We start from the raw sequence: 27,803 nt of genomic DNA on the forward strand, positions 1-27,803 counted from the left end.
AGAGAGGACCATGAAAATGAACAATGCTGAATACTTCCGACTTTGCAAGTATGCAGTATGCACTTTCTGCAAGAGGATACTAGGTACATGACTAATTTTATCTTAAAGCCCGTTAATGCGCATTTTGCACAGACATACACCCATACACGCACAAGCTGTGTCTTATAAAGCTGGATGGGGTATAAACAGATGCAACTACAATATGCAGCATTCTTAATCATACTCCATTGACAAAGATCTTCAACATGTTTAAAACAATGTATGAAAAATGATTCTCAAAACAAAAGAAATCTAAAAGCAAATTTTGTTTTTATTCTGTCTGACCTTGACCAGGCATTGTGTCAGAGGAGGTGGGGAGCTGCCACAGTGAAGCAACAGGACCGGTTAACCCTTTGGGAGCATGATGTTTTTGACAGCTGGGACCACTCTGACCACTTCTCATTAACAGCTAAGCCACAAAAAGGTTCCCAAACTAACTACATGGGGACATTACACCACACTGCATCCTAGAATGCTCTTAAAAAGCCACTGATTCATACTCAATTGAGAAATGTTTTCAATATGCAGCATGGTTTGTACATAAAATATAGCATAAAACAAAGGTTTTATATTTTTCAGTCACCAGATAACCACTGGATAACACTGGTCTCTATACAGCTGCACTGTCACCAGCAGCATCATTTCCTCATCAACCCCCAGTCTTCATCCTCAACCAGATTAGCCAGGTAGCTGGTTGTTCTTCCCACTGAAGCAAAAAAAGCTTGTTTGCAATGACATATGTCTGTAAAGCTTTCATGCAGCAGACTTGGTTAAATTTTCCGGCTCAAAGGTTGGAAAGAAATTATTTTGAATTGTTCACCCCATATTTAGATTTCCACACAGCCAATTTAATTCTGGATTCTCCAATCACAAGAGCGATCCCAATAGAGCCTCCTTTTTCAAAGAAACAAAAATGAAGAAAATGAGATGGTCTTTTCCTTCAGATTAAATCATTCTTCCTCAGCTCTTATCCATTTAATGCTGCAGCACTCTCCCCATCCCTCAGACATACCCCTTATCATCTGAGTAGCGCATTCATTACAGTGTTTGCAGCTACAGACCATTGACAGATGTGATCTTATCAATTAACACATTCAAGTGAAACTGCCTCTTTCTCTGCATCTTTCAGTGGCCTGAATTCAGCAATGCTGACAGACCTAACCTGACTTGCTGCTGGCCTCAAGGATGATCCCACAGAGGATGTAGATGCGTCCCCTCCAGCACCTTTAGCCCCTTTGCAAACAGGCTAGAGCCGCTGCTTTTAACTAATAACCTACCACAAAGGGAATGCGAGTACCGTGGATACAACAATAAGATAACAAGCCTTATTCTAAACAGAAAAAGGATGAAAGTGGGATTCATTTACTTACATGAAGATTCAGTGCCAAACATGGCTGGCCCCAGATGCTGCTATTTTAAAAAGGAAAGAAGAAAAAACAGTGGAAGACAGAGGGAGTGTATGAGAGTAGGGATGAGGCTGCTACACAGCAGGGGTCATGAAGCCAGACAATGCAGTCCAAGCTCTCCAAGCTGCCAGACTCTCCTCTCCTCTCCTCTCTTCTCTTTTCCCCTCCTCTGCTTCACACTGCAGACAGCTTTTCCTTGCAACCAAAGGTCCTTCTTCACGAAGCAAAAGGCAGGAGCTTCTGGTTTAAATCCAAGAGATAAGGGAAGGCCAGCGTCCCTTCCGTGATACAGTGAGGCATAAATAGGTAGCGGACACCAGATACTGCAATCCACAGCCCCTGCTCTCAGTAAGACAATAGCATAGCTTATGCATACACTGGATGACGTCAGGACACTGCAAAGACTGACTGCTGTTAACCAGAGGCTCAGAGGGGGCTTGAATAGAGCAGAGCAATTCAAATGGGAATTCCTTTGTCACAAAATGCAGAAGACAAAGAACCAGACATACATTTCCCCCCGTGATGATAAAATCCTCATCCATGCTTTAACACTAGCACTAAAATTTCTGTGTTGAATTCACACTTCTCTTCTCAGCTGCACAAGATGCAAAGTGTTTCTTTGCAAACACATCATGCAGAATAAATTTCTGGGACAAATGTCCCAGTAGATGCTAAGTATGGCATTTTCAATAAAGAATAACCATGAATTCCTACCGCTAACTCTCGTTATTTTTCAAAGAAAGATTTAAATCCTGGGCCACTGTTACACATTTGCACATCAGAGTGCTACGCAAGTGTTTTAATTTCTAATACTTATTGTCAAAATACACTGTAGCAATGATCTAACCACATTCAAGAAGTCACATACTCAAATAAAAAGAAAACCCGCAAACTACGCTGATCTCAGTGATATAAAGGCATCCTAGCAATCAAAGAAATATTTTCCTTTATTTTTATCCTTGTAAACCATTTAAATGTAGTGTTTCTTAGCCCCTGCAAATGTATTTCTGAGTTTACTGAGTGCATTTTTTCATGACACTCAGTAATTAAAAGATGTTAAAGCGTAGAAACAAAGACCTAAGCTGACTCGTTCCAGTCCTACTGCAGACAAAAGGAATTTTGTGTGTGTGTGGGGGGGGGGGGGTGAAGTCAAGCTCATCTCTTGTGCTAGCAAGAGCAGTGAAGCAGTAAGTTGATTCTGAAGCTAGTAGACATTAGGGGTCATCTGTAAGAATGGCTATTTGGAGGGAGCAAAAATTGGAACATTTTTACTAAGTCTCACTGAGCAAGTGCATGCAGCTACAAACGCGACAAAGACTGAAAAGTGCTGCTAGTGAACAAGGAGAAAGGAAATGCCTGAGTCCATTAAATAAAGCACTTAACAAAACAAAACAATAACAACAAAAACCCATACACAACAACCCAGAAACTCATTTCTGATCTTTTGCAGATTAACCATTACCAAACACTCCTACTGCTCTGTTTGCTAAGGATTTTTCTACTGTTTGTAAAATATGCAATGTCACTGTGATCAGCAGGCTGGAAAAAAGAGCAATGTTTTGCACTTGCAGAACCTTCCACGGGAGGATCTCAACATGCCAAATCACTGCGGAACCAATTAGCCAGCAGCCTGGGACACTGGTGGCCCACGAGCAGATGGGAAAGCCACATAAAACTCCCAGGCGTCAACCCTCCTCTGCCTTGCCAGCTCCCTCGTTCTTAGGGAGCCAGAACGTAGCCCCAAACTCACATAACAACTGTGCCCAGCAGTGTCAATATGGACCCTCTACACCCCTGGGCCACAGCTATAGTTAGGAAAGGGTGCGGGGCGAAGATCAAGAGGCTCTACACAGCCTGATCTCCTCCCTGTCTGCCCTGCCCTGGTGCAGAGAACTGAAGTGGCACCTACAGTGCGCACTGGGCTCCTCCGACAGTAACTTCTGTTGGGCCAAAACATGGCCCATCTCTGCTTTTAATCCCCCAGTCAAACTGACTCCGTATTCTGTACACAGCACGAGAATACTTAGCACCACCAGCTGTCAGGAACATTTAAACATATTTCATCTCTGGAACAAGGCCATAGGAGAGCCCATGCCCTGGCGTGAGACATCTCATAACATGCTCTGTAATAAGCAGCTTCTATTCTCTCCATTGGCAGACAGGACACTGGGACACTGTGATTCAAATCAACCCTTAAGTGATGACTAACCTGTTTAATGATAATAAATATTTCTAGTCACGTGGCTGGGTGCTCAGCACCACGTTCAAATTCTTTTTGATCAAATGCTACAATGGAAGTGGCACAAAACCTCTGTCCTGACGGTCATTGTCAAAAGTTTTGCTATTCAAGAGGCTGAACTAGTTATTCTGACAATTTAGAACTATAAACACTGCCTTCAGCTGCTAACAGCTTGACAAAAAGCTGTAGTGCACAGAGCAAACCTAAGCAACTGAGGCGAGCTCTCACAGGAACCGTGTCTGCTATGTACAGGTAAGTCTCCCAGCACCTTTAAGCACAAATTGCTGGAACAAAACCCCTAGTGTTAATGTGCAACGGCTTAAGAATAATTTTTGCACTGATGAGCAAATTTGAACTTTCTACAGCATTGTTTCCAAGGAAAATGCAAAACTAGGGAGCCTTACAATGACATCCTTTAAGGTGTCAAAGCCCAGACCCTCTGCTAAGTTCTCGTTATACAGACGCACATATTTCGTTGAAAAGCCCACACAGCCCATGCAGGATCTGGGTCTCATAATCTGGTATCTGATATTTCATAATAGTCTATTTCATTAATGTTATTTTTGCTCATTCAGAGTTTTTGCATTGTAGAGAAATTGACTCTTGAAAGACTCCCTCCGAAATTCTTCAAGAGGTCTATCCAAAACACTTAGTAAAATGACTTACAGAAAGGATTAAAACCTGTTTCCTATCTACTACTTTTGCAGGAGCATAATCTTATAGTTAGATTTAGCTGGCTAGTAGAATTAAGAATTTCTGTTCTCTGTTTTGAGTTTTGCCACTGGTTTATTCTACAGAGATGGGCAATCTCTTCATGTGACAAAGTTTCTTACACAGCTGTTCAGATAACATAAATTAGTGTATAGAGAATGTCAGGTAGTATCTCCTGTAAATCTCAGCATTGTTATGATTTGCTCACAATATGCACAAAAAACTGCTCAAGTAATAGATTCACTTACAATATTAACTTCAATACATTTCTCTACAAGCAAGCATGAAATAGTTAAAGGAACAAAATATATGTGGTATTCAAATCTCTGCTATACCTTCACATTTTCAGGAGAAAAGGATGTGCTCCTCTATCATTGCTAGTCTTCAAGTAGATATTTCCTTGATTTCCCTCTCAAGAAGGGGCCTAATCAAAGTTTATAGATACCCGATGGTAGGGTGTAAAGAGGATAGAGCCAGACTCTTCTCAGTGGTGCCCAGGATGAAAGGAAACAGGCACAAATTTAATCAGAGGAAATTCCATCTGACCCCAAGAAAACACTTCTTCACTGTGAGGTGACTGAACACTGGAACAGGTTGTTCAGAGAGGCTATGAAGTCTCCCTCCTTGGAGATATTCAAAAGCTGTGTGGACATGGTCCTGGGCAGCCTGCTCTAGTGGAGCAGGGGGATTGGACCAGATAATCTTCAGAGGTGCCTTCCAACCCAACTATTCCGTGATTCTGTAATTTTTTTTTTTTTGGTGATAAAAGTATATGTTTTGTTTTGCCTGCATAGATATCTAAACCATAGTACAAATTTTAATATAGAAGTTGTATAATGAAATATTAAAATTTTGTACAGAGGAATTTCTGTAATAGAATAATTTCTCTCAAGGAAAACTGTGCAAGCAGGAAATTGTGACCTACCAACAGAGGCAGACTTGTATACATGCTTTATGCTGACCTATAACAACAGAAATCTTTATTCTCTCTCATCACTAGATAAATATTTCATTCTGAGTTAACACTCCTTTTCCACAGTAGAAACTGTGGGAAAGAAAAATGAATCCATTAAACCTGTGAGGTTCTCCTGTTATATTGGAATGACATGCTCATCCCAAGAAGGGAAGTCTAACCAACCTCCTACCACGGTAAGGAAACTGACTCGACACAGTCAAATCTCCAGAGGGAAAGGAGAGGATAATCTTCAAAGTTGGGCAGGGATTTTTATTTATCTATTTAAACTTTGCCTTATTCTCCATGTCCCCTGTTCTGTAAGGGCAGTGAAGGTTTTTTTAAGGCATGTTTGGTGCTATTGGTAATCTCTAAGTGATTGTGCAGTAAACAGTGTGATTCAGAAACTAACAAAAGGAATTTATTTTGCCTACAATAGTGCTATTTCCCACTTAAAGGTGTGGAAAGCTTCCAGACTTCCAATCACACATGATGTGGGGATCTCCAGCTTCTATAGTTTTGTTGTCTCTGGCAACAGCTGACACAAATTATTGATCTGCATGACAGCAACCAAATAAAATACTGCAGGGGCCTTTTTTTCAGACACTAGAGAACAGTGAAGGGAAATAGCACTTACTATTAAGCTGGAGCTCCTTGATTTTACACTTTTTCTGGCTCAATTCTCCTCAACTTCACTGACCTTTAACTAACTTTAACAAATGCTACTGATGAAAAATGTTGAAATGATGATCATATCCAGGAGAATCTACAGCGAGAGCAAAACTTTAGATTCTCCTCTCACAAGATCATGTGTTTACATTCAGAATAACCCCTCTCCCCCAAAAAAACAAACCACAAAGCCTACACTGATGCTATAAAGTTGAGCCCCCCCCAGACACTGGCACATAGTTACACAACCGCATGATATTTTTCCACCAGGCTTTCCATCTCCCTCACTGAACAGAAACAAAATCTCCAAAGTAGCATCTCTCTGTGTCATAAACTGGGAGTCGTGGCCCAGAGAAGAGCTAGCACAGATGGAAGGAGGGAGGGAAGCCCCGAGGATGGTTTCCCAGGCAGTACCGCTAAGGAGGGGCACAGCGAGAAGCAGCAGGGCCTGTTCTAAAAAGGTCCCACAGTGTCCACCAACTTGGATGATACAGAAACAAAAGTGAAGGAGAGTAATGTTTCATTGTAAGGAAATGCCTGAGATGTCAAGCATGGGAACCTTCCCGTTGCCCAGGCCAGCCAGCTTGGAGCTGAGAAACCAGAACTCATGAGGCTGCCTGGAGCTTGGCTGGCCAGCAGCAAGGAAGAAGAATGCCCAAGGAATGAGCTAGTTGGGGGCCGGGAACACATCCCGCGGTGATATGGTGGCCTGCCAGGGCAGGCAAGCAGCTCAGAAACAAAGGCAGGGGACTGGGCTTGCAGGAGAGTAGAAAATATCCCTGAGTAGCAGAGCTCTCTTGAAGTCCTCTGAATTTTGTATTCTCCTTGCAATAAACTCTTATCAGCTTCTGTTAGAGGTTTTCCACGGGCATTCCCTCTTTGCAGCCATCAGTTTCCTTACGTCAGTGGCACAGAAACGAGTCAGCTGGCAGAAAAAAGTCAAGGTCTTTATCCTGTTCAACATCTAAAGAAATCCTCTTTATACCAGGCTAATTTATTGACTGCAGGACTGTTTTGTTTGGGTTTTTAAATTATTTGTTATTGTATTGAATTTTGATATATTGCTGTATAATTTATATTGCATTTCTGCAATTCACTCAGAATTTGAATTCTGTTTTTTGCAACAAATTCTTCTTCTGCGTCATCTTTTATCTAATGAATGCCTAGGAAAACTATGTATTTTGAGTAAACATACACATGTGCACACAAATGACAAGAAGGACTGAAGAACAAGTACTTAATTCCACCACCTAAAATTTTTTTTTACATCTACATTGGTCATTAACTGAATGTTAAACTTCAAAAGACAGATTTCTCTCTCTCTCTCTCTTTTTCTTTTTTTAAGAGATACAATGATCCATAATAGCCAATTATTAACTTATTGCAATGTCTTTCAACTCCAATTAAAAAAAAAAAAAAGAGGTCTTAGCTTCAACACTGCTCTATATACCATATTGCAAGCCATTCATTAGGGGTACAGAGCAATTCTAAAGAGGTGTTCAGCTACTAACAGGGGAAGCTCTTTCTGTTCTGCACCTCCCAGGACACCTTTTGGGGAGGGACCTAATGGAGATGAAGGTCCAGTAGTTATGAAACGGTGAAGAGTTTTACACAGAGAAAGTTATATGGAAAGAGTGTCACTTCAGTGTTTGCTCCTGCTTAGCTTAATGATCTTGAAGAATCCCAAGCCTTGGCCTCGTTCTGTTACTGGAGAGCACGAGTGCAGAGCCTAGTGCTAGGGACGTTTGCAGGCAACGTAAGCAACACAGTACCTACTTCTTCTTCTGCACTAGCCCCTAGGCACTACTTGAATACACAGATTCAAGTAACGGAAAGCAATACAACAGAAATATATTTCCATTCCTTACAACAGATAATACAGAGCAGGTCTACTACTTTAAACAACCACTCCCCTTCCAATATTCAGTGTTAACCAAGCAGATATAATAAGACTGCCATTTATAAAATACTGCCTTATTTACCAGAGTTGAACTCTGTACAGCCCTTCTGCATATTACGGTCAAAAGATTCTGATGATAAATCACCTCTTTTCTGTTTTTGCTTGGAGGTTTGGATGGTTTTGTTTTAAATGTAGAATTGTTTAATCTACAAGTATGTAGACAGTTCCCGACACAGCAGAACAATGTAATAACAATGCAAATCACATTTCAAATCCAAATTAAATGTTCTATCTTCTCAGTAACATAAAGGCCTACCTCTCAACAGTATATGTGTAAAGACTTCAATAAATTCTGGGACAGTTTGTCTCAAAGACAATACATGCAATTGTGTGATGAAATGGGGCCCCTACTCTATCTGAAAAATGTACCAGCAAAACACGCTACCTTTTGTACATTCTTAGTTCTCACTGGATCAAAGGAAGTAAGCAATAAGTACTGTGGTTAAATTAAATACATTTAAAGAATTAACTACTTAAATGCATTTTAAAGGAATAAAGTAGTAGAAGAGTGTATTTTGAACAGTGAGGGAAATACAAAAAAATTCAAAAATGTCAGGTATCTAAAATCAAGATCTGTGCTGAGGGACTGCACTTAGAAGATGCTTGTGAGGGTCTCAAAAGTGCGAACAAACCGGGGTGGATAACAAATTAAAAGCTATTCAAAACAATCATCATCTTTTTTTAATGCAACTAAGGGACCACAGACTAGGATTAAAGCCTGCTTGAATAAACTGCATGCAAACTAACATCAGAGAGAATATACCTGCCCCAGAAAAAACAAAAATATGTAATTTATATGCATTAAAAAAATGGATAGAAGATTTAGAACAGTAGTCAATATTGCCAACATATTAATAACATTGATCTAATGTAAAATTTTATGGTTAAGAGTAAATTGATTGTTGAGAGTGGAAGATCAAATTCAAATTATATCTCAGTCTGAGTAAACATAATAAGAATGTTAAATCTGACATAAACAGCAATGATTTCATTGTACACATTGGAAAAATTAAGAAGGACTTCTAAACCTATGAAGGAGTACCTACAAAACAACATAAGAAGGTGTTTGAGGTATTTAGCTGGGCTTCCCAAAGGAAATAAGATTCACATAAACATGCTGTGTTCGTGCGCATGTGAGTGAGTGCCTGCTTAACAACTCTGGAACCAGTTAGCCATTTCAACCTAGCTTAGCAGAAGGACAGAAAAAAACAAAGTTATCCTGTGTGCTTTGTGAAAGCAAGTAATTAGATAGAGAAGAGGTAAGTTAAAGTCCCCTATACAGTAAGAGAGTGCTGTGTTGAACATACTCCTTAACAGACATAAAAAATTTCATATTATAACCATGGGAAAAACTTATTTTCTGAAATGGATACCTGTGCGTATAACGCTGTCTGAGCTGACACTGCAGCCTTAATATAATTCAGTTGCAGAGTCATTCAGGAAAACTCCCCTACTGGAAAATGAGCTTCACTATTCGTCATAGGACAAAAATCTATTAATTCCAGGATTTTAGTTTTCCCATAACACAGAATTTCAGTAGTGTCCCAGCCGTTGTTTCCATACATTCCAATCAGCTTGCATTCAGTGCCAACCTAGCTGACTGGAGACAAAAATTTTTCTCTCAGAAGGAAAAAAAAAATTATTACCCACAAAAATTAATAAATGTTTGGATTAGCTTGATTAACACAGCTTGCCTTAATAAAGAAGATTCAACACTATAATCCATGCAAGACACACTCCTGGACCAAATCCAATGGTTGGACTGATCAATGTTAGAAGTCCCTTTTGCGCACATTGCTGTAGGCACAGAAGTCCATCAGTATGGCTAAGACTGTAGGCTCTGGTCAGAAAACCTAGACAAAGCAGTATTGTTTGTTGCACATTCAACCGTAAAACCTCTCCTGAAAACTCAGTGTTGTTCAACTAAAGAATATTTATTTGGGTAAGGCCCAACTTGAGGAACAAATGTAAGGTGAAGAAACTTCCATCAAAGCCCTTAAGGAAGTTAAAAGTATAGTCTCACTTGCTTTTAGAATTAGGCTTTTAAGTTTCATAGACACCTTGGAAATGTTCTCCTAAACAAACCACTAGAGAAATCTAGAGGCATTTATTCATGCCAACAGCAGGCTGCCTTATACAATCAGAGGAAAATAGGATTGGAAAGGGTGGGGTCATCTGCCCTCCTCATGGCAGATTCAACGGTACCAACATCCTTCCTGCCAGATGCCAGCCACAAAGGAAAACTGCAGAAATTCCCAAGTCCAGCTTTATGTGGGAACTCGGCTTCGGAAGTTCTGCAGACCTTTATGAGGAGTTCAAGGCACTTAGTAGTTCATAGTTCTCGCAGTAAAAGCCCAGCTGCCAAAACAGAAAGAAACCTTAGTAACTGCTGCATATGCATTCTGCCCAATGATGATCACTGTATTAATACCATGGTAGAACCATGACTCTAAACAGACATGATAATAAGCATCAACTAAATGGTCAGATATTGACACTATTTATGTTTCGTAGAAGCTATGATACTAGTGGGCCTCCCTCTAAGCAGGCCACACTACCCAGGCCCAGTGCGCTTATCTCCCCTTCCAAGCCTCTCCCGTGGCGAGGGTGGTGGTACCTGCAGAGCCTCTGCACTCCAGCAGTGCTGAGGAGAGGATGGAGAGGTGGAGGCAGAGGTTTCAGGTTTCCAACTCCACAGCACTTATCCCAGGCGACTGCTGCCCAGTACAATTAGAAAGTACCATTTTTCTGTAGTTAACTTCAGCAGCCACTAACCCTAGCTATGCCTATTTCTCTCCAGTGACTATACAAAGAGTCAGGCTCGAGCAGCTGAGATGCAGATGTCTACATATGGGCAGATGAAGTCTTCTCTGGGTGTCTATGGGTTTTCGGGGAAGCGTAGGAAAAAAGAGTAGGCTCTGCTGGGATAAGGAGTCCCTTATTTCAGCAAAGGAAACACAGATCCCCAACATTCCAAAACTACCTTGAACTGTGACTTCTGTCACAGGCTTAAGTCCCCCCAGAACAGGTCTCAGACTTCAGCAGGATCAAGTCGCTGAGCTGAGGGAGACACTCTTATCCTCATGTACAGCTACACAAATCTCCATTACACCACTGACTTAACTGTATCAAAACACTTAGAAGCACTGTGTCACTTTTCTGGTTTCAGGATCACGAAAGATTGAAGTGCTCATGTTCAGAATCAGATAACATTCAGAGTTTATCAACTTCTGCATAAAAACAGGAAGGTTATGCTCACACCAGAGATTACAGATATACAAAAGAGATAAAAATCAGCAAGAGCTACTTCACCAAAGAGTCTCCCTTGTCATCTGGGAACATTCCTCCTTCCAACAAATTTAAGCATGGAGACAAATTCCTTTCATCAAGTCAGAGAGTTTGTGGCCCTTTTGACATACCCCATCTGTTTACTTAAAGCTACCCGATCAGCTGTCAAATCAGAGAGAAGACCTTCAGTTTGCAGTAGAGCATGTGTATACGGACCGTCCTCACAGTCAACATACAGGGCAATCAGAAGGCTTCTGTGTCTCTTTTGTTGATTCTTCATGATACATACCACTTTTCGGATCACTACAGACTCTGCTTAGTGTTATTTGTTGTCAGTCAGTATTATTTACCCACTTTGGCCTCTGACCGCGTTTACACTACAGCCAAGTAGTGTTTGACACCACTTATCCTTAGCAGAACATGGTTTGGTTGCTGGCCAGAACAAAACCTCAAGTCTAAGAAATGACTCGCCCTCCTGCATTTAAGTGATAAGGTTGGTTCTGCACCACCTAGCGCCACCCCACAGACACCCTCTATAGGATACATCTCTTTACATTCTCTGACTTTGAATTCAAGTAAAACAGCATGGAAAGTGTAGCTTGTTACAAAGAGTTGCAACTTTTTCTGAAAAGCTCTAAAGAGGATTGGAAGAAAATATATTTTGAAAGAATTTACAGGGACTGTTGTACCTTTCTTCAGCTCACATCAAACACTACTGGAAACAGTACATTGGATGAATGTAGTCCAGTATGGCATCTCCCCTGATCTATACCATCCCATCTGTCTATAAATCAGTAAAAATAGACTTTAAGGCTTCATTAACTCAATTGGGTGAGTGAATTTGGCATAAAAAAGTAACTTTCTGAACACATTATAAGCAGGAAAAGTCAAAGGGATAAGTACTTTCATAACCAAAGGATATGTGATATCAAGTGTCTAAATATGAACATAAAGTCCCCTATCACACGGTGTCAGGTCCCAGTGAAAAGACCTCAGTTGGAAAATCCAACTGTGTACTACTCATGTGCTCATGTGCCCCTTATGCCAAATATCTTTCTCATATCTGTGCTCAGGGAGTCAAGATTCTCCTAGAACCTTGTTTTCACTGCATGCAATAATTGCTCCTTACTGGAGCAATTATTTTTACAGAATATATTCCACGAAAAAGTAGTTCACTTGGTTTAAACCTTAGCTCTGCATTGCAGATGCACATAAAAAAATTCCAAGAAGAATTTATATTTCATCAGCAACCAACCCTACACCAGTTTTCATTGTCATTTATCAGCTTATTATCAGTTTAAGTACAGTTATTGAGCTAACAGTTGCTTACAGAAATATATTTATTTTGCTCTAAAATAGCATAAAAGATAAAAACCAAGCAAGATGAACAGCAACACCTGTTGAAACATGCCCTACGTGTCCTTTGATAATTCCACGTGCTGATGCAGAGTGCGCTGTTCTGGAGAGACATGTGCTGCACAGTCATTGTGGAAGCCAAAAAGGGAACTGGAAATTTTACTTGCAATAGCCATGGTAACAGCTCAGTTCCACAGCAAAGCATAGAAGATTTACCTGCTGCAATAAGCTACAGGCCCAGGGGATGTCTCTACAGCAGGAGCTCCCTGAAGGGGTAATTTCCTGGTTTAAAGCTGGAGATGAAACATTTATTGTCTTTAAAAATCTGTCCTTATAATGATGCTTGTTTTCCATTGTTACTAATATTGCCTGCTTAAAACAGAGTGATTCACTAGTTTGTGATAGATAAGGGCTACTGTGTCTTCAACAGTAAAAACGGCAAAAACAAACCAAATAAAAAGCCACCAGGTGACAAAGTGTGGAGAACCCCCTTGCAAAAAGTCATAGCAAAGCAGTAAGCCATCTGCTAAGGATGGATGAAACAGAGCAAGACAATTGGCACATAGATCTTGGCACTCAAGACAGAGTTAGAGGAAACAGGTATGGCATGGTGGTCCAGAGCTCATCTGCCCAGCCACAGTCAGGCTTAGATCCTAACCCCCAAGACCTACCCACACCTGCCCAGTGCTTCCCAACCCAGAGCCCCACTGCACGGGTGTCTAACTCTCCCTGACATCCATCCCTCCCCTTTGAGGGCTGCAAGCCCTCTCCAGTGTACAGTCAAGTTCCTCCTCTTCTCCAGCCCACAACAAAACCTTCCTTGCTCCTCTCCTACCTCTTGCTCTGTATCCTCTGCTTTAAGCCTCTCCTAAATGGCCACACATCTGAGTATCCAATCCATCCTAAAGTCTGCAACCTCTTCTGGCCCACACTTCCCCCTTCCTTTCAACCTCCTGATCCAAACACTCTTCCATCTCAGCCACATGTCCCCTGCCTGCAAATAAGGAGACAACAACATGCAAAATTAAATAATACTGCTTAAGATAAAATGTTGTCCTTAGTGTAAGAGATGTCCTTATCACTTTTTTCTTCTTTCTTTCTAAAAATCATACTATTAAATTTTTGCCTTTGCAATACCTTTGGAATTAACCTCAAAGTGAAATTCAGTCTTAACAGCTGAAAATTCTTCAGACTTCTGAATCTGCCCAAGTCTATTCATGTAAGAAAAATATTCTGTCCATCTCTGCATTTGAGATAAGAAGAGATGCAATAAAGTTAGCAAGCTTTAAGAAACAAGAAACGTGGATATGAAAGCACATCATGCCTTTTCCTGATGCAAAGCTATGGAAACATATACGTAGATATCTACGAAGAGTATTTTATCCTGAAAGCTTCAATAAACCATAACTTTTGCAAAATGAAGATCCTTCATTAAAGATTATATTGAGCTAGGTTTAGGAGTCTATAATAAATAGGTTTTAGTACATTAAAAATTACTAGTTACAAGCCACTAAAACCATGTTTTTGCCAACCCTCCTCCACCATCACTAAAAACAAAACAAAAACTTAAAAATGACTGTTTTGCAGACCTAGTAGGACAAAAGTAACTCTAAATTACAGGTTAAAGAAAAAAAATCATGCTGTGATGACATGACCGAACAATTTCATGTTATCAAGCTTAATGAAACAAATCTTTTCATGTAATTCTGAAACTTCTAGAAATAAAGAAGGATAATTAGAATCTTTGATTTCATATCCTCCTAAATCAAGACGTGTTCTACAATGTACTTTAGAGTACTGTACAGTACAAGAGCTAGATGGTAGTTCAGAAATAAATGTTTTATATTGTAAAAAGTTATAATTCTGTCTTGAAAATAATTAGATAATAGATTTGCTTATTTGCCGCTGTTGCAAACAATTGAAAGATATTCTGAATTTCCTTGATTTGACGCATCAGTGACCTCAGAGGAAAATATGCCCTTGTCAAGCAAGTCTTTGTTTTGTTTTCTTTTAACTGACAGAGGAATTAATACACTGTTGACAACTTTTCATCCTCTTACGATTCATAATTTTTGCACAGGGTTAATATTGAAAAACACCTTTCTTTAATTTTCTTTCATAATCCAATAAATCCATATGCCTGCTGGTAATCCTGTGGCATAATTTCGTTGCTTCTGCAGCAGCCAGCCATGGTTTTCTGTCTTGCCTGTTTCCTAGCTACCAGAAGTTCCAAAAATCTTTCCTTTAGAAGCTCTGCTAGGAATATTTTATGATCTTTTTGCATACTATTTTACCCTTGGGACTGTCCACACCGTCCAGCAGCCACGCTAACTAAACCAGCAAGAGCCCTTGTTCCTTAAACCTACCTTTTTGCGCTCATCCTTTTGAGCGGCGTGCAGCAAGCCTGCCCTGACAACTGCATGCAGTGAGACTGAAAGCCCACAGGGGTAAAGCTGTTCAAGGAAGTGCAGTTATCAAAGTCGTGCCCGAAGAACCACAGCTTAGAAATCTGCTGTGAACAACAGACCAAGGCTCATAGCAGCTTCTGCTGTCTCTGCTGCATCTTTGCTTTGAGATGAGGGCATTCCCTTGACTCCAAGAAGGGTAAAACCACCTCTTTTCAGGAGGCATATCTTGACTTTTTGCTGGAATGTTGTCACTGCAGCAAATGTGGTCATGATCTAGCCAACTAAAAAGAGGTCCATTGCCTTTTTAGCACTTTTGTACCCCTACACACCAGATCAATAGATCAAATATATTGTTTTCCTAACAGTTAGAACTTGGTCTTCAGATCAAATAGCCATTAGATACCAAGAGACTGAATGCATAAGCCATTCTTTTAAGAAGACTACAGTTCTTCTGGAAAATATAAAACATCCTTTTTCATTTCATTGGCAGTTGAAGTAATTTCTGAAAAAAAAATTGAGCAGAAATTTAAGATTCTTGAGTTTTAAAGATGCTGCCTAAATGTGAACAGAGTACTCGATCTCAAATGACAAGACTTGATCTCAAGGCCCAAGGTAGTTTAGGAAAATGAAACACAGTCCACCAAAAGTGGGTCTAAGGCAGTCTCTCAGAATCCCCAGTGCGAAGTGAGAAGTCACAAGGTGCCTTTCACTCTTTCTAATTTTTTGCACCCCTCCCTCCTTTTTTTTTTTTTTTTTTTTAAATAGAGTTTGTCGTCTTCAAGCACTGGTGTCACTGTAGGACCCGAGAAAGGCTTTTACCCGTTCAAAGTCTCATCTGGTTTCTCCTATGCTCAAAGGGAAAACATTTCTCTTTCCAGTTCCATCCCAGAACTTCCCAAATCATTTTTCCATCACCTGCAGAGCTGCTTAGAAAATGTTAACAGCAGAGCACAGCGAGCCTTCGAGCGCCTCCTGCATTACAGACTGTCAGCCCTGGGCAACAGTTTCCTAAGAGTTCTAATACAGTTTTTATCTTAAAAACTTCAGACTCTGCCAGGAGTTGGCTTGTTAAATTTCAAATCTGTGCTCTCTACACAGTACTCAAACGCACTTCTGCAATAACACCTATTAGCTCTACGCGGCAAGCGCTTGCCCGTTAGGCAGACATGATTAAACTCCTCCAGTTTTCCTCCTGGCACTCCTGTTCCTCACAGATCACTGGTGCAGAGACAGAGCCTTTCTCCAAGTGATACACAAAGTGAAAGACGAAGCACTAGTGATCACTCGTGGAATGGGAGTCAGGGCCCCCATCCTCCCGATTAACCACCCTACTCAAAAAATCACCCACACCTTGAGCCTCCTTGCATACCTCGGAGCCCACCTCCAGCACCTTCATCTCAGAGTCCGCACTCACTCCATGACTCAGCTAGTCCTGCTTTTCCAGCTCAGCCCTTGCTGCTGCCCCCCTCCCTGTGCTCAAATTTCACAACACAACCCAAATCCCACCAGCGATGGGAACTCACTGTCAGCATGTGTGCCTACTGGCTGCCACATCTAGCCAAGTCCACCCCCTCACTTAATTCTACCTGCAACACAATTCCTTGATTTTGCTTTGGCAGGAAGTTAAAAGATATATTCACAAGTTGCTCGTATCAAAATCTCTGTCACAGCACTCAGAGGACAGAAAAAGACAGGTCTGAGAAATAACAGACTTATGAAAGCACTATGAAAAGGACTTTCCAGTGTCACTACAGCAATGTAATACTGAACTCTTTCTAGCACACCGTGAAACACCCAAATTAAATACTGTTGGATTGCTGGGTGGCAGTGATCCACAGGACAGACCAGGGTTATTCCACAGGTAAGCCAAGGCTTTAACTACTATATGGATATGCTTGCACATGCAGTGTAGTTTATTCTAAAACCGTTATAAGACTGTGAAATGGAGAACTACACTTTAAAGACTAGGCTCTGCTGAAAAGTCAGAGAACTGGTAATCAAAACAGAGGTTACCATAAAGTTATAGAGAAGTTATAGACCTAATCGGGAAAGATTGAAGCGTGTGAACAAGAAAAGAAAGAATGAAAGGAAGTGAGAGCAAGTTTATAGAATAAAATGGTAGGGCATTTAATTTGGAATGAGGTGGTATCTATCTGTGCAATAATGGCTTTATAAGCCACATCCTGAAACTGAAGAGAATATCAACAATAAGCCTCCTCTGAACTAGCACGGGTTTCATAGGAATTTTCCCACAGTAAGGATCACATTCGCTGCTCCGTGCCAGGAACAATATTGCACTGTAATGTCTCTGGGATTCTAGTAGACATAAGAAAAAACATTTAACCTTAGCAATAGGCAAACTCCAAGAAGTGGCTAAAGCAGCAAGAGGTGAGCAAAATGTTTTTGTTCAGCATTTGGTATACTGAAGCTGAAAACCCCACACTATTTATTTAATTCCTCACTTAATAACATTAGAGGAGAAAAATCAAGAGATGTTCTTTTGGCTGGACCACTGTATGACAATTTTTGACCTCTTGATCATATAGCCAAACATACCAAGGTTGGCCCTACGTGTAAATCCAAAGAAAAGTTGAAAAGGCCAGAAAGCAGCAAGAGTGCTCCACTGCCAGAACTAACATTATTTAACATCATTAATTAAGGCACAGACTGAGGAGTCAGCACAAAGCTAATGCTTAACTGCAGTGATGAATCACATTAAAAACATCAGCCCTTGCTCCTGCAGGGAAGGAAAATTCAACACCATGTCACTCCAAAAAGTGGTGAATTTTGTTTTGTTTCTGGACAATTTTGGAAAAGGCAATGCAAAAGGAACAAAGATGTTAGACATGACATTATCTTGAATCTAGTACATACGCTGACATCTGTTATCTAGAAGGAAGACAGAGCACGTAGAAGTGGTACTTTTGCCTCCTGCAAGGGGAGGCGTGGGCCACTGGTGACGGCGCAGCACAGGAAGGTGAGCCTTGATTTTCCCTGGGTCACTTGCCTTTTGCCCCCTCCACCAGCACCGCGTGACACAGCAGGCATTAGATAAAGGCAAGTATTTGAGACTTACAGATACATATGACCAAAAAAAAAAAAAGGAAGGAATGTAAGTGCATTCTCTCCCTGTATAGTCTTACAGATTTGAGGACTGGAAGGGAACATGGTGATGGCTACGCAGAGAACATTGCTGGCTCTGCCTTTTTTTTTTTTTTTAATTAATGGGTCCAATGATTTTTCAGGGTTTTTTTGTTTTGTAAGTTTGTTTGGGTTTTTCACAAGTTGCCTTAACATGTGGCAGAGCTCAGGCCATCTTATTTCTAAGAGTAAGATTCTTCTTAATAGGCACTGTTATTTTTCTTCCCAACATGTTTAAGTAACCTCTCTTAACATTCTTAGGAGAACAAGATTTCACAGCTAATCTGTTTTGCACTTGCTTAGAGAACACTGTATGCCTTCTCACAATCATTACAGCAGGAAAACGGTAACCTACACAGAAAGGAAAGAATAAATTATGCTATGACAGGTTTATAAGACTAATTCTAACAAATATCTCTCAGAAGTCTCCTAATCACTGTTTCTCTAGAACAGCTACCAGGAACTTTTTTTTGCTGGAAGTATTTTCAAAAATATCAAAGTATTTCATGGAAGCACATGAATTTCAATGATATTTTTCCAGAAAAGTCCAGATAGAATTCCAGATCAAGAGGAAAAAGGGAGACCCTTCATAGCTCACTGGTCAGAGCACTGGTCTGGGATAAGACAGACCAGAGATTTGACCCTAATTCATAAACAGATGGATTCAGTCTACTTTTCTTATCTCAGATCACTCCAAATCTGACTTCTGTCAACATTTCTTCCCCTACAAGGCCCTGCTCTGACCAGTTCAACTGACCTGATATAAATCTGTTACAGGTCAGTCAAAACAGGAATTTGAAAGCGCGTCTCCTGTGTCCCAGGGCCAGGGTCACAACACAGTCACCAACATACACATCACAGTACAGCACAACTAACGTAACGCAACTTCTGCAAGATGTCTGTTTTTTCATACACCATTTCACAGTGCTTTGTTCAGGTGTGCCCAAAGTCTAAAACATAATTCAAAGCTAATATTACTTCAGCAATATACTTACATGCATCTCAGTCTTATCCCATCTACTGCCACTGGAGTATTATTTAAAAATAAAAAGCATCTATGCTGTGGAGACAAAGAAATTATATCCCTGGAAGGGGTGATGTCCAATGCTATCAATCAGCTAGCTATACCATGTGCTCTGTCTATAGTAGATCTCTTTTTCATTCATTCATCCTTTTGTGATGCATATGATTTGTTTATTGCTCTGCTCTTATTGTTAAAAAAAAAAATTTCATGCCTTGCCTACACAAACTTATTTAAATATTGTTTTAGTTGTGTCATTGAAACTCTTAGAAGCCCAAATATCCTTTGGAAAAGTTAATTAAGGAACTTTTTCATTCAAGTGCCATTAACTTCCCTAAGTAGTCAGGTCACTTTTGAAAATAGGATTTAGCTGCCTAATGATTTGGTAGGAAATTCTAAACTCCCAAGTTTCAAGACAGTCTGATAGTTCACCTGCATCACTGATCCACACTCCCTATCGTTTGTTCTAAAAGTCTCTTATCCTTGATATTCATTTACTTGAATTTACTGTGAATTCTACTATGAAGGGCTAAGATTAAAACAAGAGGCGGGAAGGACAGGGTCCAAAAACCAAGAAGCATTTAGATTCTTAGTACTATAGAAAGCAACATTCACACATACATTCCTACTACATTACACTTGACACGAGACATATCAAATTATGGCTTTCTACCCTTACACTAACCCCATTCGCTATATCATGACCTCAGTACACAAAATACCCTCAAAAGAACAACACCAAAGTCTGTTTAAAGAAAAGTAGAATTATTCTAGTGATAGAGTTCTTGCCATTATCTATCCAAAACTCCCCTTTTCTGATTATAAATGTTGTTGCATCAAGAAAAAAAAAAGTCTCCTAAGATTTCCCCCTGTGCAAGATGTGCCCATCCAGCAAGACTTTTCCTTGAGCTTTCCATGAAACGCCCTTTATTCAGTATCTCTGCACTTTTCCTTTTCAACTCAAGCACAGAATATTTGATCCCACTCCCACTTTTTACTGTGAAATAGGAACATGCCAACATTTTTTCCTCCATAGAAAATTTATTTTTAAATTGATGGCTAAGAATACAACATAATATATCTCAGAAAAATGTTCTTAGTCATCATTTCCATAATATTTCAACTCTTTCACAGGAAATATGATTCAGAAGAGAACAGCAACAGAATAAAAAAAACAAAGGCTTTCTATTAGTAAGTGGCCACAGCTCATTTCAAATCTGAGCGATAATAAAAAATTGCTGTGCCTAGATAAATAGTGACACTTTGGAATAGTACCAATGAACACTTTCTCAAAGGTACACCATACTTCATTCACCTATAGCTGGTTGGTCAGCTACTGAAACAAAGGCTTACCTTATGTTGTCCATGTTAGGAGCATGCCAGATCCTCTAGGTCTTCAAATACGTGAACCTTAAAAGGATACAATCTGTTTCTAAATCTGGATCACCTCCTTCACTAACAAATTCTCACTGATCCCAGCTAGCCTGTTCTCATAACCAAAGTTTTCTATCCCAAATGCGGAGAGATCTCCTATATTTACTGTTAACTCTTAAAAGCACATCATACTTGCACGGAAAGTATGGTTAAGTGCAAGAGACTAGCCCGTGCTAGGAATGGACTAGACCGTTCCTCCTCCTACGGCACTGACAAATAAAGGAAAGAGTGTTTTTGTTTCAGCAATGAGGAAGGGTAGATGTAATAACGTCGAAGACGGAAGTGTAAGGACCAAGTTTTTAAGCTTTGTACATTAAGCTTTTATAAATCCCAAGGCCATACTAGCTAGCCCATGCATCCAGGCAGGCAGTTTCAGTCAGAACCTTGCTTCCCTTCTTACCGCCTTACGCTTTGTTAGAGAACCGCTCCTGCCATAAAACATAAAAGCAGATCAATCTCTCTACTGCACTTTAAGATCTTGTTGGCATTAAGGTACTATACTGACTCAATATATTTTACTGCATGCAATTAGGAAAAAAAAAAAAGAAATATGACTGCTGATAAACATTCATTAAATTCCTACATTTCGTCTTCCCTTTTATTGGATTATTACCTTGGCTGTGTTTACTGTCATAATTTTCTGGGTTTTTTTAATCCTTTGTACTAGAACAAGTAGGAACAGACTGCATACCAAACAATAAAAGTTACACTGCTATTTTTCATATGAAATTATTTCAGAAAACATAAACAACTTAGGTTCAAACTGTGTATTCATGACCAAACAAAGAGATATTCATATTCATGTTGCCATTAGCTTCTACCTATTGAAGCCAATGAGAAATCAGCTACTGATTTCACTGAGAGCAGGTTAGATCATTCAGAAAAAAAATCTAACAGGATAACATCACAAAGAACAGACAAATGAATTATCACACGGAAATTAAATTAACTAAGCGTAAAAAAGCAAGTGCTAATCAAAAATTAGCTCAAGACAGACCGCCAGAGCTCCCAGGTATTTAAGGCATATTTCTCCTAGAGTTTATTTGGATATGGGAGTTTGTGTCTTTCAGGAACAACCTGCCTGCAAAACATAGAAACTGGCTAAACAAAGTAAGATTTCTGGTCACAAACATCTTACCTTAAAAAGCACCAGAGCAACATGAAAAGCCAACACACCCTATCAGTCTGACCTTATCCACCTCAGAGCCCTATGTTTAGCCGAAAAACCCAATCCCAATGCTCTCCTTGCCTCTACTGCTGTCTCTTTGTGTGCTAAATTAAGAGGACTCTATTCCTATGGGATATCCTTTTTGAAACACTTTCTCTCTTGCTGTCCATGCGTTTCACCAGCACAGCCAGGTCTGTATAACTACATAGGGAGACTTTCAAAAGTCAGTGGTCTTGTTGGCAGAAAGCAACAGCTACAGTTGAATGGAAAAGTTGTTGAGCACAGATGATACCTAGCTGTGCCAGAAACACCTTCTCTCACCATCACTGTCCATGAAGCATCCCATTTGTGCTGAAATATAAATACTGTAATCCAGAACAAAAGTTACAACAATAAATGGTTTTCATACAATAAATGGAATTCATAATCTTATAAAAGGATATTTCTCAATTGGCTACAAACACATCTAAAAGCTCCTGAGCTTCTCACTCACTAGAAAATAAAGAAAGAAATGTAACATACAAATTCCTTAAGTTTGTGTTTCTTGTTGACACTGAATACAATAAACTAATAACAAGCCATAGGCAGAAATAAGACAAATAGATGGCTAAGACCTGTTACTCTGAAATAGAGCACTATATACTGATTGAAGGCAGAGGTGCAGGATTTTTTTTTTTTTTTTTTTTTTTTAAGACCCCTACTGTTTTGAATTTTATGACTTACTCTTCCAAATCTGTAAAAGAAGTAGCAAACAGTGCAGAAAGTTTTAACAATGGCTTCAGAGAAAACTACTAAAGGAAAATTTCATTGAATCTCTATGTCATAGTAATTAAATGGCCATAAACACAATACACTGTTAAGATTTTGTTCTGGATGAATCATTCCTGTATTTGGCTATAAAACGTCAAACTTTTAACATCTAAAATTATCTATATTTTCCTAACACGGTAAACACCATGGCATCTTACTGGACTTTCTAAAGAGCCTTACTTAAGGATGAAAGAATCCAAAGGAGAATCCAAATCCTAACATACGCTTCAAGTTTAATGGTCAGACATTAGAAGGAGTTTCAATTTCATTTCCTAAATATAAGATTAATTTAATGCACAGAGATAAATGCCACACTGTACATAAAGGAGAACAAACAGTAATCCTCTAAGAGGCAGAAGATACAGGCCCAGTGCATGAAAGAGTATTTGCTAATGTTCTGCTACACTGGTAATCACATCTCAATATCCTTACTGTCTTCCACTAGCTATCACTTCCCATAGTGAATAAATCTTAATAAAGCTACATAAAAAGAGGGATGATTCTCAAGTGGTGAAAAAATGGCATAGCCTATTTAGCCCATGGAACTAAAAGGATTTAGGATAGCTAGAGAAGTGGTGCACAGATTCTCTGCGTGTCCCCAGCAAGCTCTCCTTCAGCTTCACCAACCACCTAGCTACTTCATCAAACTTGGGAGCCTTTTCTTTGCAATTTGGACAAGGAAGACATTGAATTGCCCAGACTTTGTTTATTGGCTCCATAAAAACCCAGAACATGGTTATTCTCAACTTTCTGTCAGCTAATAGGGCAGGCTAATCTTACTCTCCTCAGCATCAGTAACATTGGATTGTCTCTTTCATTCATACTAGAGAACAAGTAACAACTATTCATCTTTCAGCACTCTCCAATTTACCCAAGCAGCATCAGACAGAAGGGTTCGCCTGAGGCTTCAGCCACCTAGAGAGCTCCAGAAGAACCTCCAAAGCCTGAAAAACTAAATCTGACATTTTTAAGTAAATAACGCTTTGCATTAGCTACAGGAGCTATTAAATTAATACATCTGGTCAGGCAATGCCCTTCTGTTTCCATTTACAGTTAAGAATGCAAAAGCTTGACCCTATTTTCTTTCCCAAACTCTCCTCAGCCTGTTCCAATTTTGGAACAGAATTTACTCTAGTCAAAAATATTTTAAAATAATTTAGTTTATTTATAGTCAGAGAAGTGAGCCTAGTAATCATCAAAACTACTACAACTTACTAAATTTAAAACATAACAACTACATTTTCATCTCTCCTAATATAAAGCAACAGATCAAACAAAAACTCTATGCATTGCTATACACTGTTCAATGGAGTCCCTCTCTCTCCATGAACAGTTGGAGTCAAAGTAAAAAATCCCAAATCAGACAAACAAACAGAAAGTTAGGAATGACATACAGTATGAAATACATAACCTCTTTCATATATTGCAGTTCACCTATACTTTATGAGTACTATCACTCCATTTTAAAAACAATGATTAGAGGTTTAGAGGGAACAAGGCAGCAAGGGCAATAAAAATTATAAGATCAGTATTATAAAACTAGTATTCTTTACGTCGCAAAAGAGTTATAGAAGAAGGGATACTATAAGCATATGTGGAATAATGGTGTAGATTAGAAAACAAGCAGCCATTCAATGAAATAGTAAAGGACAGACTGAGAACTGCACAAGGAAGCAGGCTTTCACTAAATATGTAATTCACTTGCAAAAGTCATTATCACAGGATAATGCTGAAGTCAAGAGCCTAGCAAAATTCAAAGGTGGAATTACAATGCAAATATCCAGAGGAGTAACAGAAGGAATGTGAAGCAGCAGACTCGTGGGTCAAAGTGAATTACAGACTAAGAAGAGAGGCAGATTAGGATTAGCACCTGCCTATTAAGTGTTCTTTTACCTTGTCTGATGCATCTTTCTTTGCCTAGTCTCAGGAGAGGGGAAGAATAACAAACCAACCTAGAAATGCTCTGAGCGAGTCCAGCGTGGCATTGTACATGTTCTGAATATTTTCTAGAGCAAAGCCTACTAGCACACACAGAAACCCTGGACTGCTCCAAAATATCAAGAATGCATTGAAAAAACTGTTTTACAGGTAACAGGAAACTGTTCAATGGTTTACAGACTAAACCGAAGAAGCTTTCAACACACATTATATTAGTCTGAACAGAAGACTCTCTTCTTTTCCAAAGTTTGCACAGTAATCCACCATGCTTACTCTAGCTATGTGACACTGAAAGGAAAAGAGACTAAAGCTACGGTCTGAGAGGTATTTCTGGCTGCAGTTCAGGTGTTAAGTGATTTCGCTCCAAGCATCTTTTGTTACTGTTCTCCCTACCTGGGGTAACTCTCTCAAGGATCTGTTGCTGTTACAGCGCAGCAATCATTCTGCAAGCCAGTTCAGCTTGAATGATGGAGGTCAAAATCAAAACCAAGCAAAACAACTATATGGAAAAGTGTTTAGCCTAATTGAGATCACTTTATCCTAATAAAAGTTAAAACAATACCAGACCCAGTACTGACTCCTGGGGGACATTGCTAGATGTAGACCTCCAACTAGACTCTGCGCCACTGATCACAGCCTGTTGAACTCTGCCATCCAGCCAGTTCTCAAGCCACCTCACTGTCCACTCATCCAACTCGCACTTCCTGAGTTTACCTACGAGGATGTGATGCGAGACAGCATCAAAAGCCTGCTGAAGTCCAGGTAGACAACATCCACTGCTCTCCCCTCAGCTACCCAGCCAGTCATCCCATCATAGAAGGCTATCAGATGGGTCAAGCATGATTTCCCTTTGGTGAATCCATGCTGACTACTCCTGATCACCTTCTTGTCCTCCAGATGCTTAGTGATGACCTCCAGGATGAGCTGTTCCATCACCTTTCCCGGGATGGAGGTGAGGCTGACTGGCCTGTAGTTTCCTGGCTCCTCCTTCTTGCCCTTTTGGAAGACTGGAGTGACATTGGCTTTGGTCCAGTCCTTAGGCACCTCTCCTGATTGCCATGACCTTGCAAAGATGATGGAGAGTGGCCTAGCAATAACATCTGCCAGCTCCCTCAGCACTCGTGGGTGCATCCTGTCGGGGCCCATGGACTTGTGGGTGTGTTTGCCTAAATGATCTCTAACCCAGTCCTCCTCCACCAAGGGAAAGTATTCCTTTCTCCACACTTTCTCCCTGGTCTCCTGGTCAGGGATTCCTGAGGGCTGGCCTTAGCAGTGACGACTGAAGCAAAGTAGTAATTCAGTATCTCTGCCTTCTCTGTGTCTTCTGTCGCCAGAGTCCCTGCCTCATTCAGTAGCTGGCTCACATTTTCCCTAGTTTTCCTTTTGTTAACGATGTATTTGAAGAAGCCCTTCTTGCTGTCCTTGACATCCCTTGCCAGATTTAATTCCAAATGGGCCTTGGCCTTCCTCGTCACATTTCTGCATACTCTGACAACGTCCCTATATTCCTCCCAAGTGGCTTGTCCCTGCTTCCACCTCTATACTTCCTGCTTATGTTTGAGTTTTGCCAGGAGTTCCTTGTTCATCCGCGCAGGTCTGCCTCCTTTGCTCGACTTCTTGCTCGTAGAGATGCACCATTCCTGAGGCTGGAGGAAGTGATCCTTGAATATTAACCAGCTCTCTTGGACCCCTCTTCCTTCTAGGGCCCTAACCCATGGGATTCTTCCAAGAAGGTCCCTGAAGAGGCCAAAGTTAGCTCTCCTGAAATCCAGGGTTGCGATCTTATTGCCCTGCTTCATCCTCGCAGGGTCCTGCACTCCACCATCTCATGGTCACTGCAGCCAAGGCTGCCCCCAATCTTCACATCTCCAACCAGTCCTTCCTTGTTTGTTAGTACAAGGTCCCAGGACACCTCTCCTCATTGGCTGCTCCATCAGCTGTGTCAGAAAGTTATCATCAATGTTTTCCAGGAACCTCCTGGATTGTTTGTGCCTTACTGTGTTGTTCCTCCAGCAGATGTCAGGGTGGTTGAGGTCCCCCATGAGAACCAGGGCCTGTGACTGTGAGGCTACTTCCAGCTGTCTGTAGAAGGTCTCATCTACTTCCTCCTCCTGGTCAGGTGGCCTGTAGCAAACACCCACAACAGTGTCACCCATGTTGGCCTGCCCTTTAATCCTCACCCATAAGCTCTTAACTGGCTCATCATCCACCCCAAGGCAGAGCCCCATACATTCCAGGTGTCCTCTCACACAAAGGGCAACTCCACCACCTCGCCTTCCCGGTCTGTCTTTCCTAAAAAGCATGTAGCCATTCATGACAGTATTCCAGTCATGCAAGCTATCCCATCTTGTCTCTGTAACTGCAATGAGACCAAAGCCCTGTGACCACACACAGATCTCTAACTCTTCCTGTTTATTCCCCATGCTGCGTGCATTGGTGTACAGGCGCTTCAGAGACCTATTTGAGCATGCCAATTTCCCAGGAGGGGTGCAAGAGGATAGCCCATAGTCTTGTCTTGTAGGCACTTCCTTGGCTGCTTGCACTTGCTGGAGGTATCCCCACTTGAGCCCTGTTTCGGTGTGTGGGTGGTCTCTATAACTCTCTTCTCCTATCTTCCCTTACCATTTGCCCTACCATCACCCTTTATCTACAAAGAAAAAAAAAAAGAGGGAGAACATCGACACTCAAACAGTATTGGTTAACATGTGGGAATAAAACAGTGATTATTTGGCTTTTCCTTTACATATGAAGCATTACTTTTCATGAAAAATGTGTACTAAGACCCACACGTATTTTATATTCACTTATATGTTCTCAGTTTCAAATATTCCAAATGTAATAGGTCAAATTCAGCTGTTAAAAGTAATTCAATAGGGGGCTACTTAAAGAAGTAAACTTAATTTTAATTCTTGTAACCCTGTCATAGTTGTTCACCATTAGAGGACATGGTAGGCTGAGGAAAGGCTGAAGGCTTATCTACTAAAGCAGCTATTCTTCACTAGTCACTGCCTTGCCAGTTAAGGTCTTATTTTATGCCATGCTAAATTCGAGAGAGGACAACACCTAAAGATGTATTACGCAAAAAGATGCAACAGACCACTCTCAGGAACAGAACAATTAGGCCTAAACTCTTTATATTTAATTTCAGCTGGTAGTAACCATACAAATTCATTTTCTTGTATTCTCCTTTTGATATCTGTCTGAAATCTTAGAGGAGGTGCTGCCTTGGCATACACTAGCAAATACTTTTGTCACATTTATGA

General features: G+C 40.4%; 1 protein-coding gene across 3 annotated transcripts in view; it reads right to left on the bottom strand.

Annotated features, from left to right (window-relative positions):
- ST7 (suppression of tumorigenicity 7) overlaps positions 1 to 27,803 on the bottom strand; it is a 162,372-nt gene that overhangs the window by 114,021 nt on the left and 20,548 nt on the right. Inside the window, exon 1 of one of the 3 annotated variants that reach the window (XM_068932650.1) lies at positions 1,410 to 1,860. The exons of the other annotated variants lie outside the window; for them this stretch is intronic. Coding sequence (XP_068788751.1) covers positions 1,410 to 1,431 — 22 coding nt within the window. The 5' untranslated portion in view covers positions 1,432 to 1,860. Of the gene's footprint in view, positions 1 to 1,409; positions 1,861 to 27,803 lie in introns of those variants that run through there. 3 annotated transcript variants of the gene reach the window in all.

Source organism: Struthio camelus, chromosome 1 (assembly GCF_040807025.1).
Source record: "Struthio camelus isolate bStrCam1 chromosome 1, bStrCam1.hap1, whole genome shotgun sequence".
Classification (NCBI taxonomy): Eukaryota; Metazoa; Chordata; class Aves; order Struthioniformes; family Struthionidae; genus Struthio; species Struthio camelus.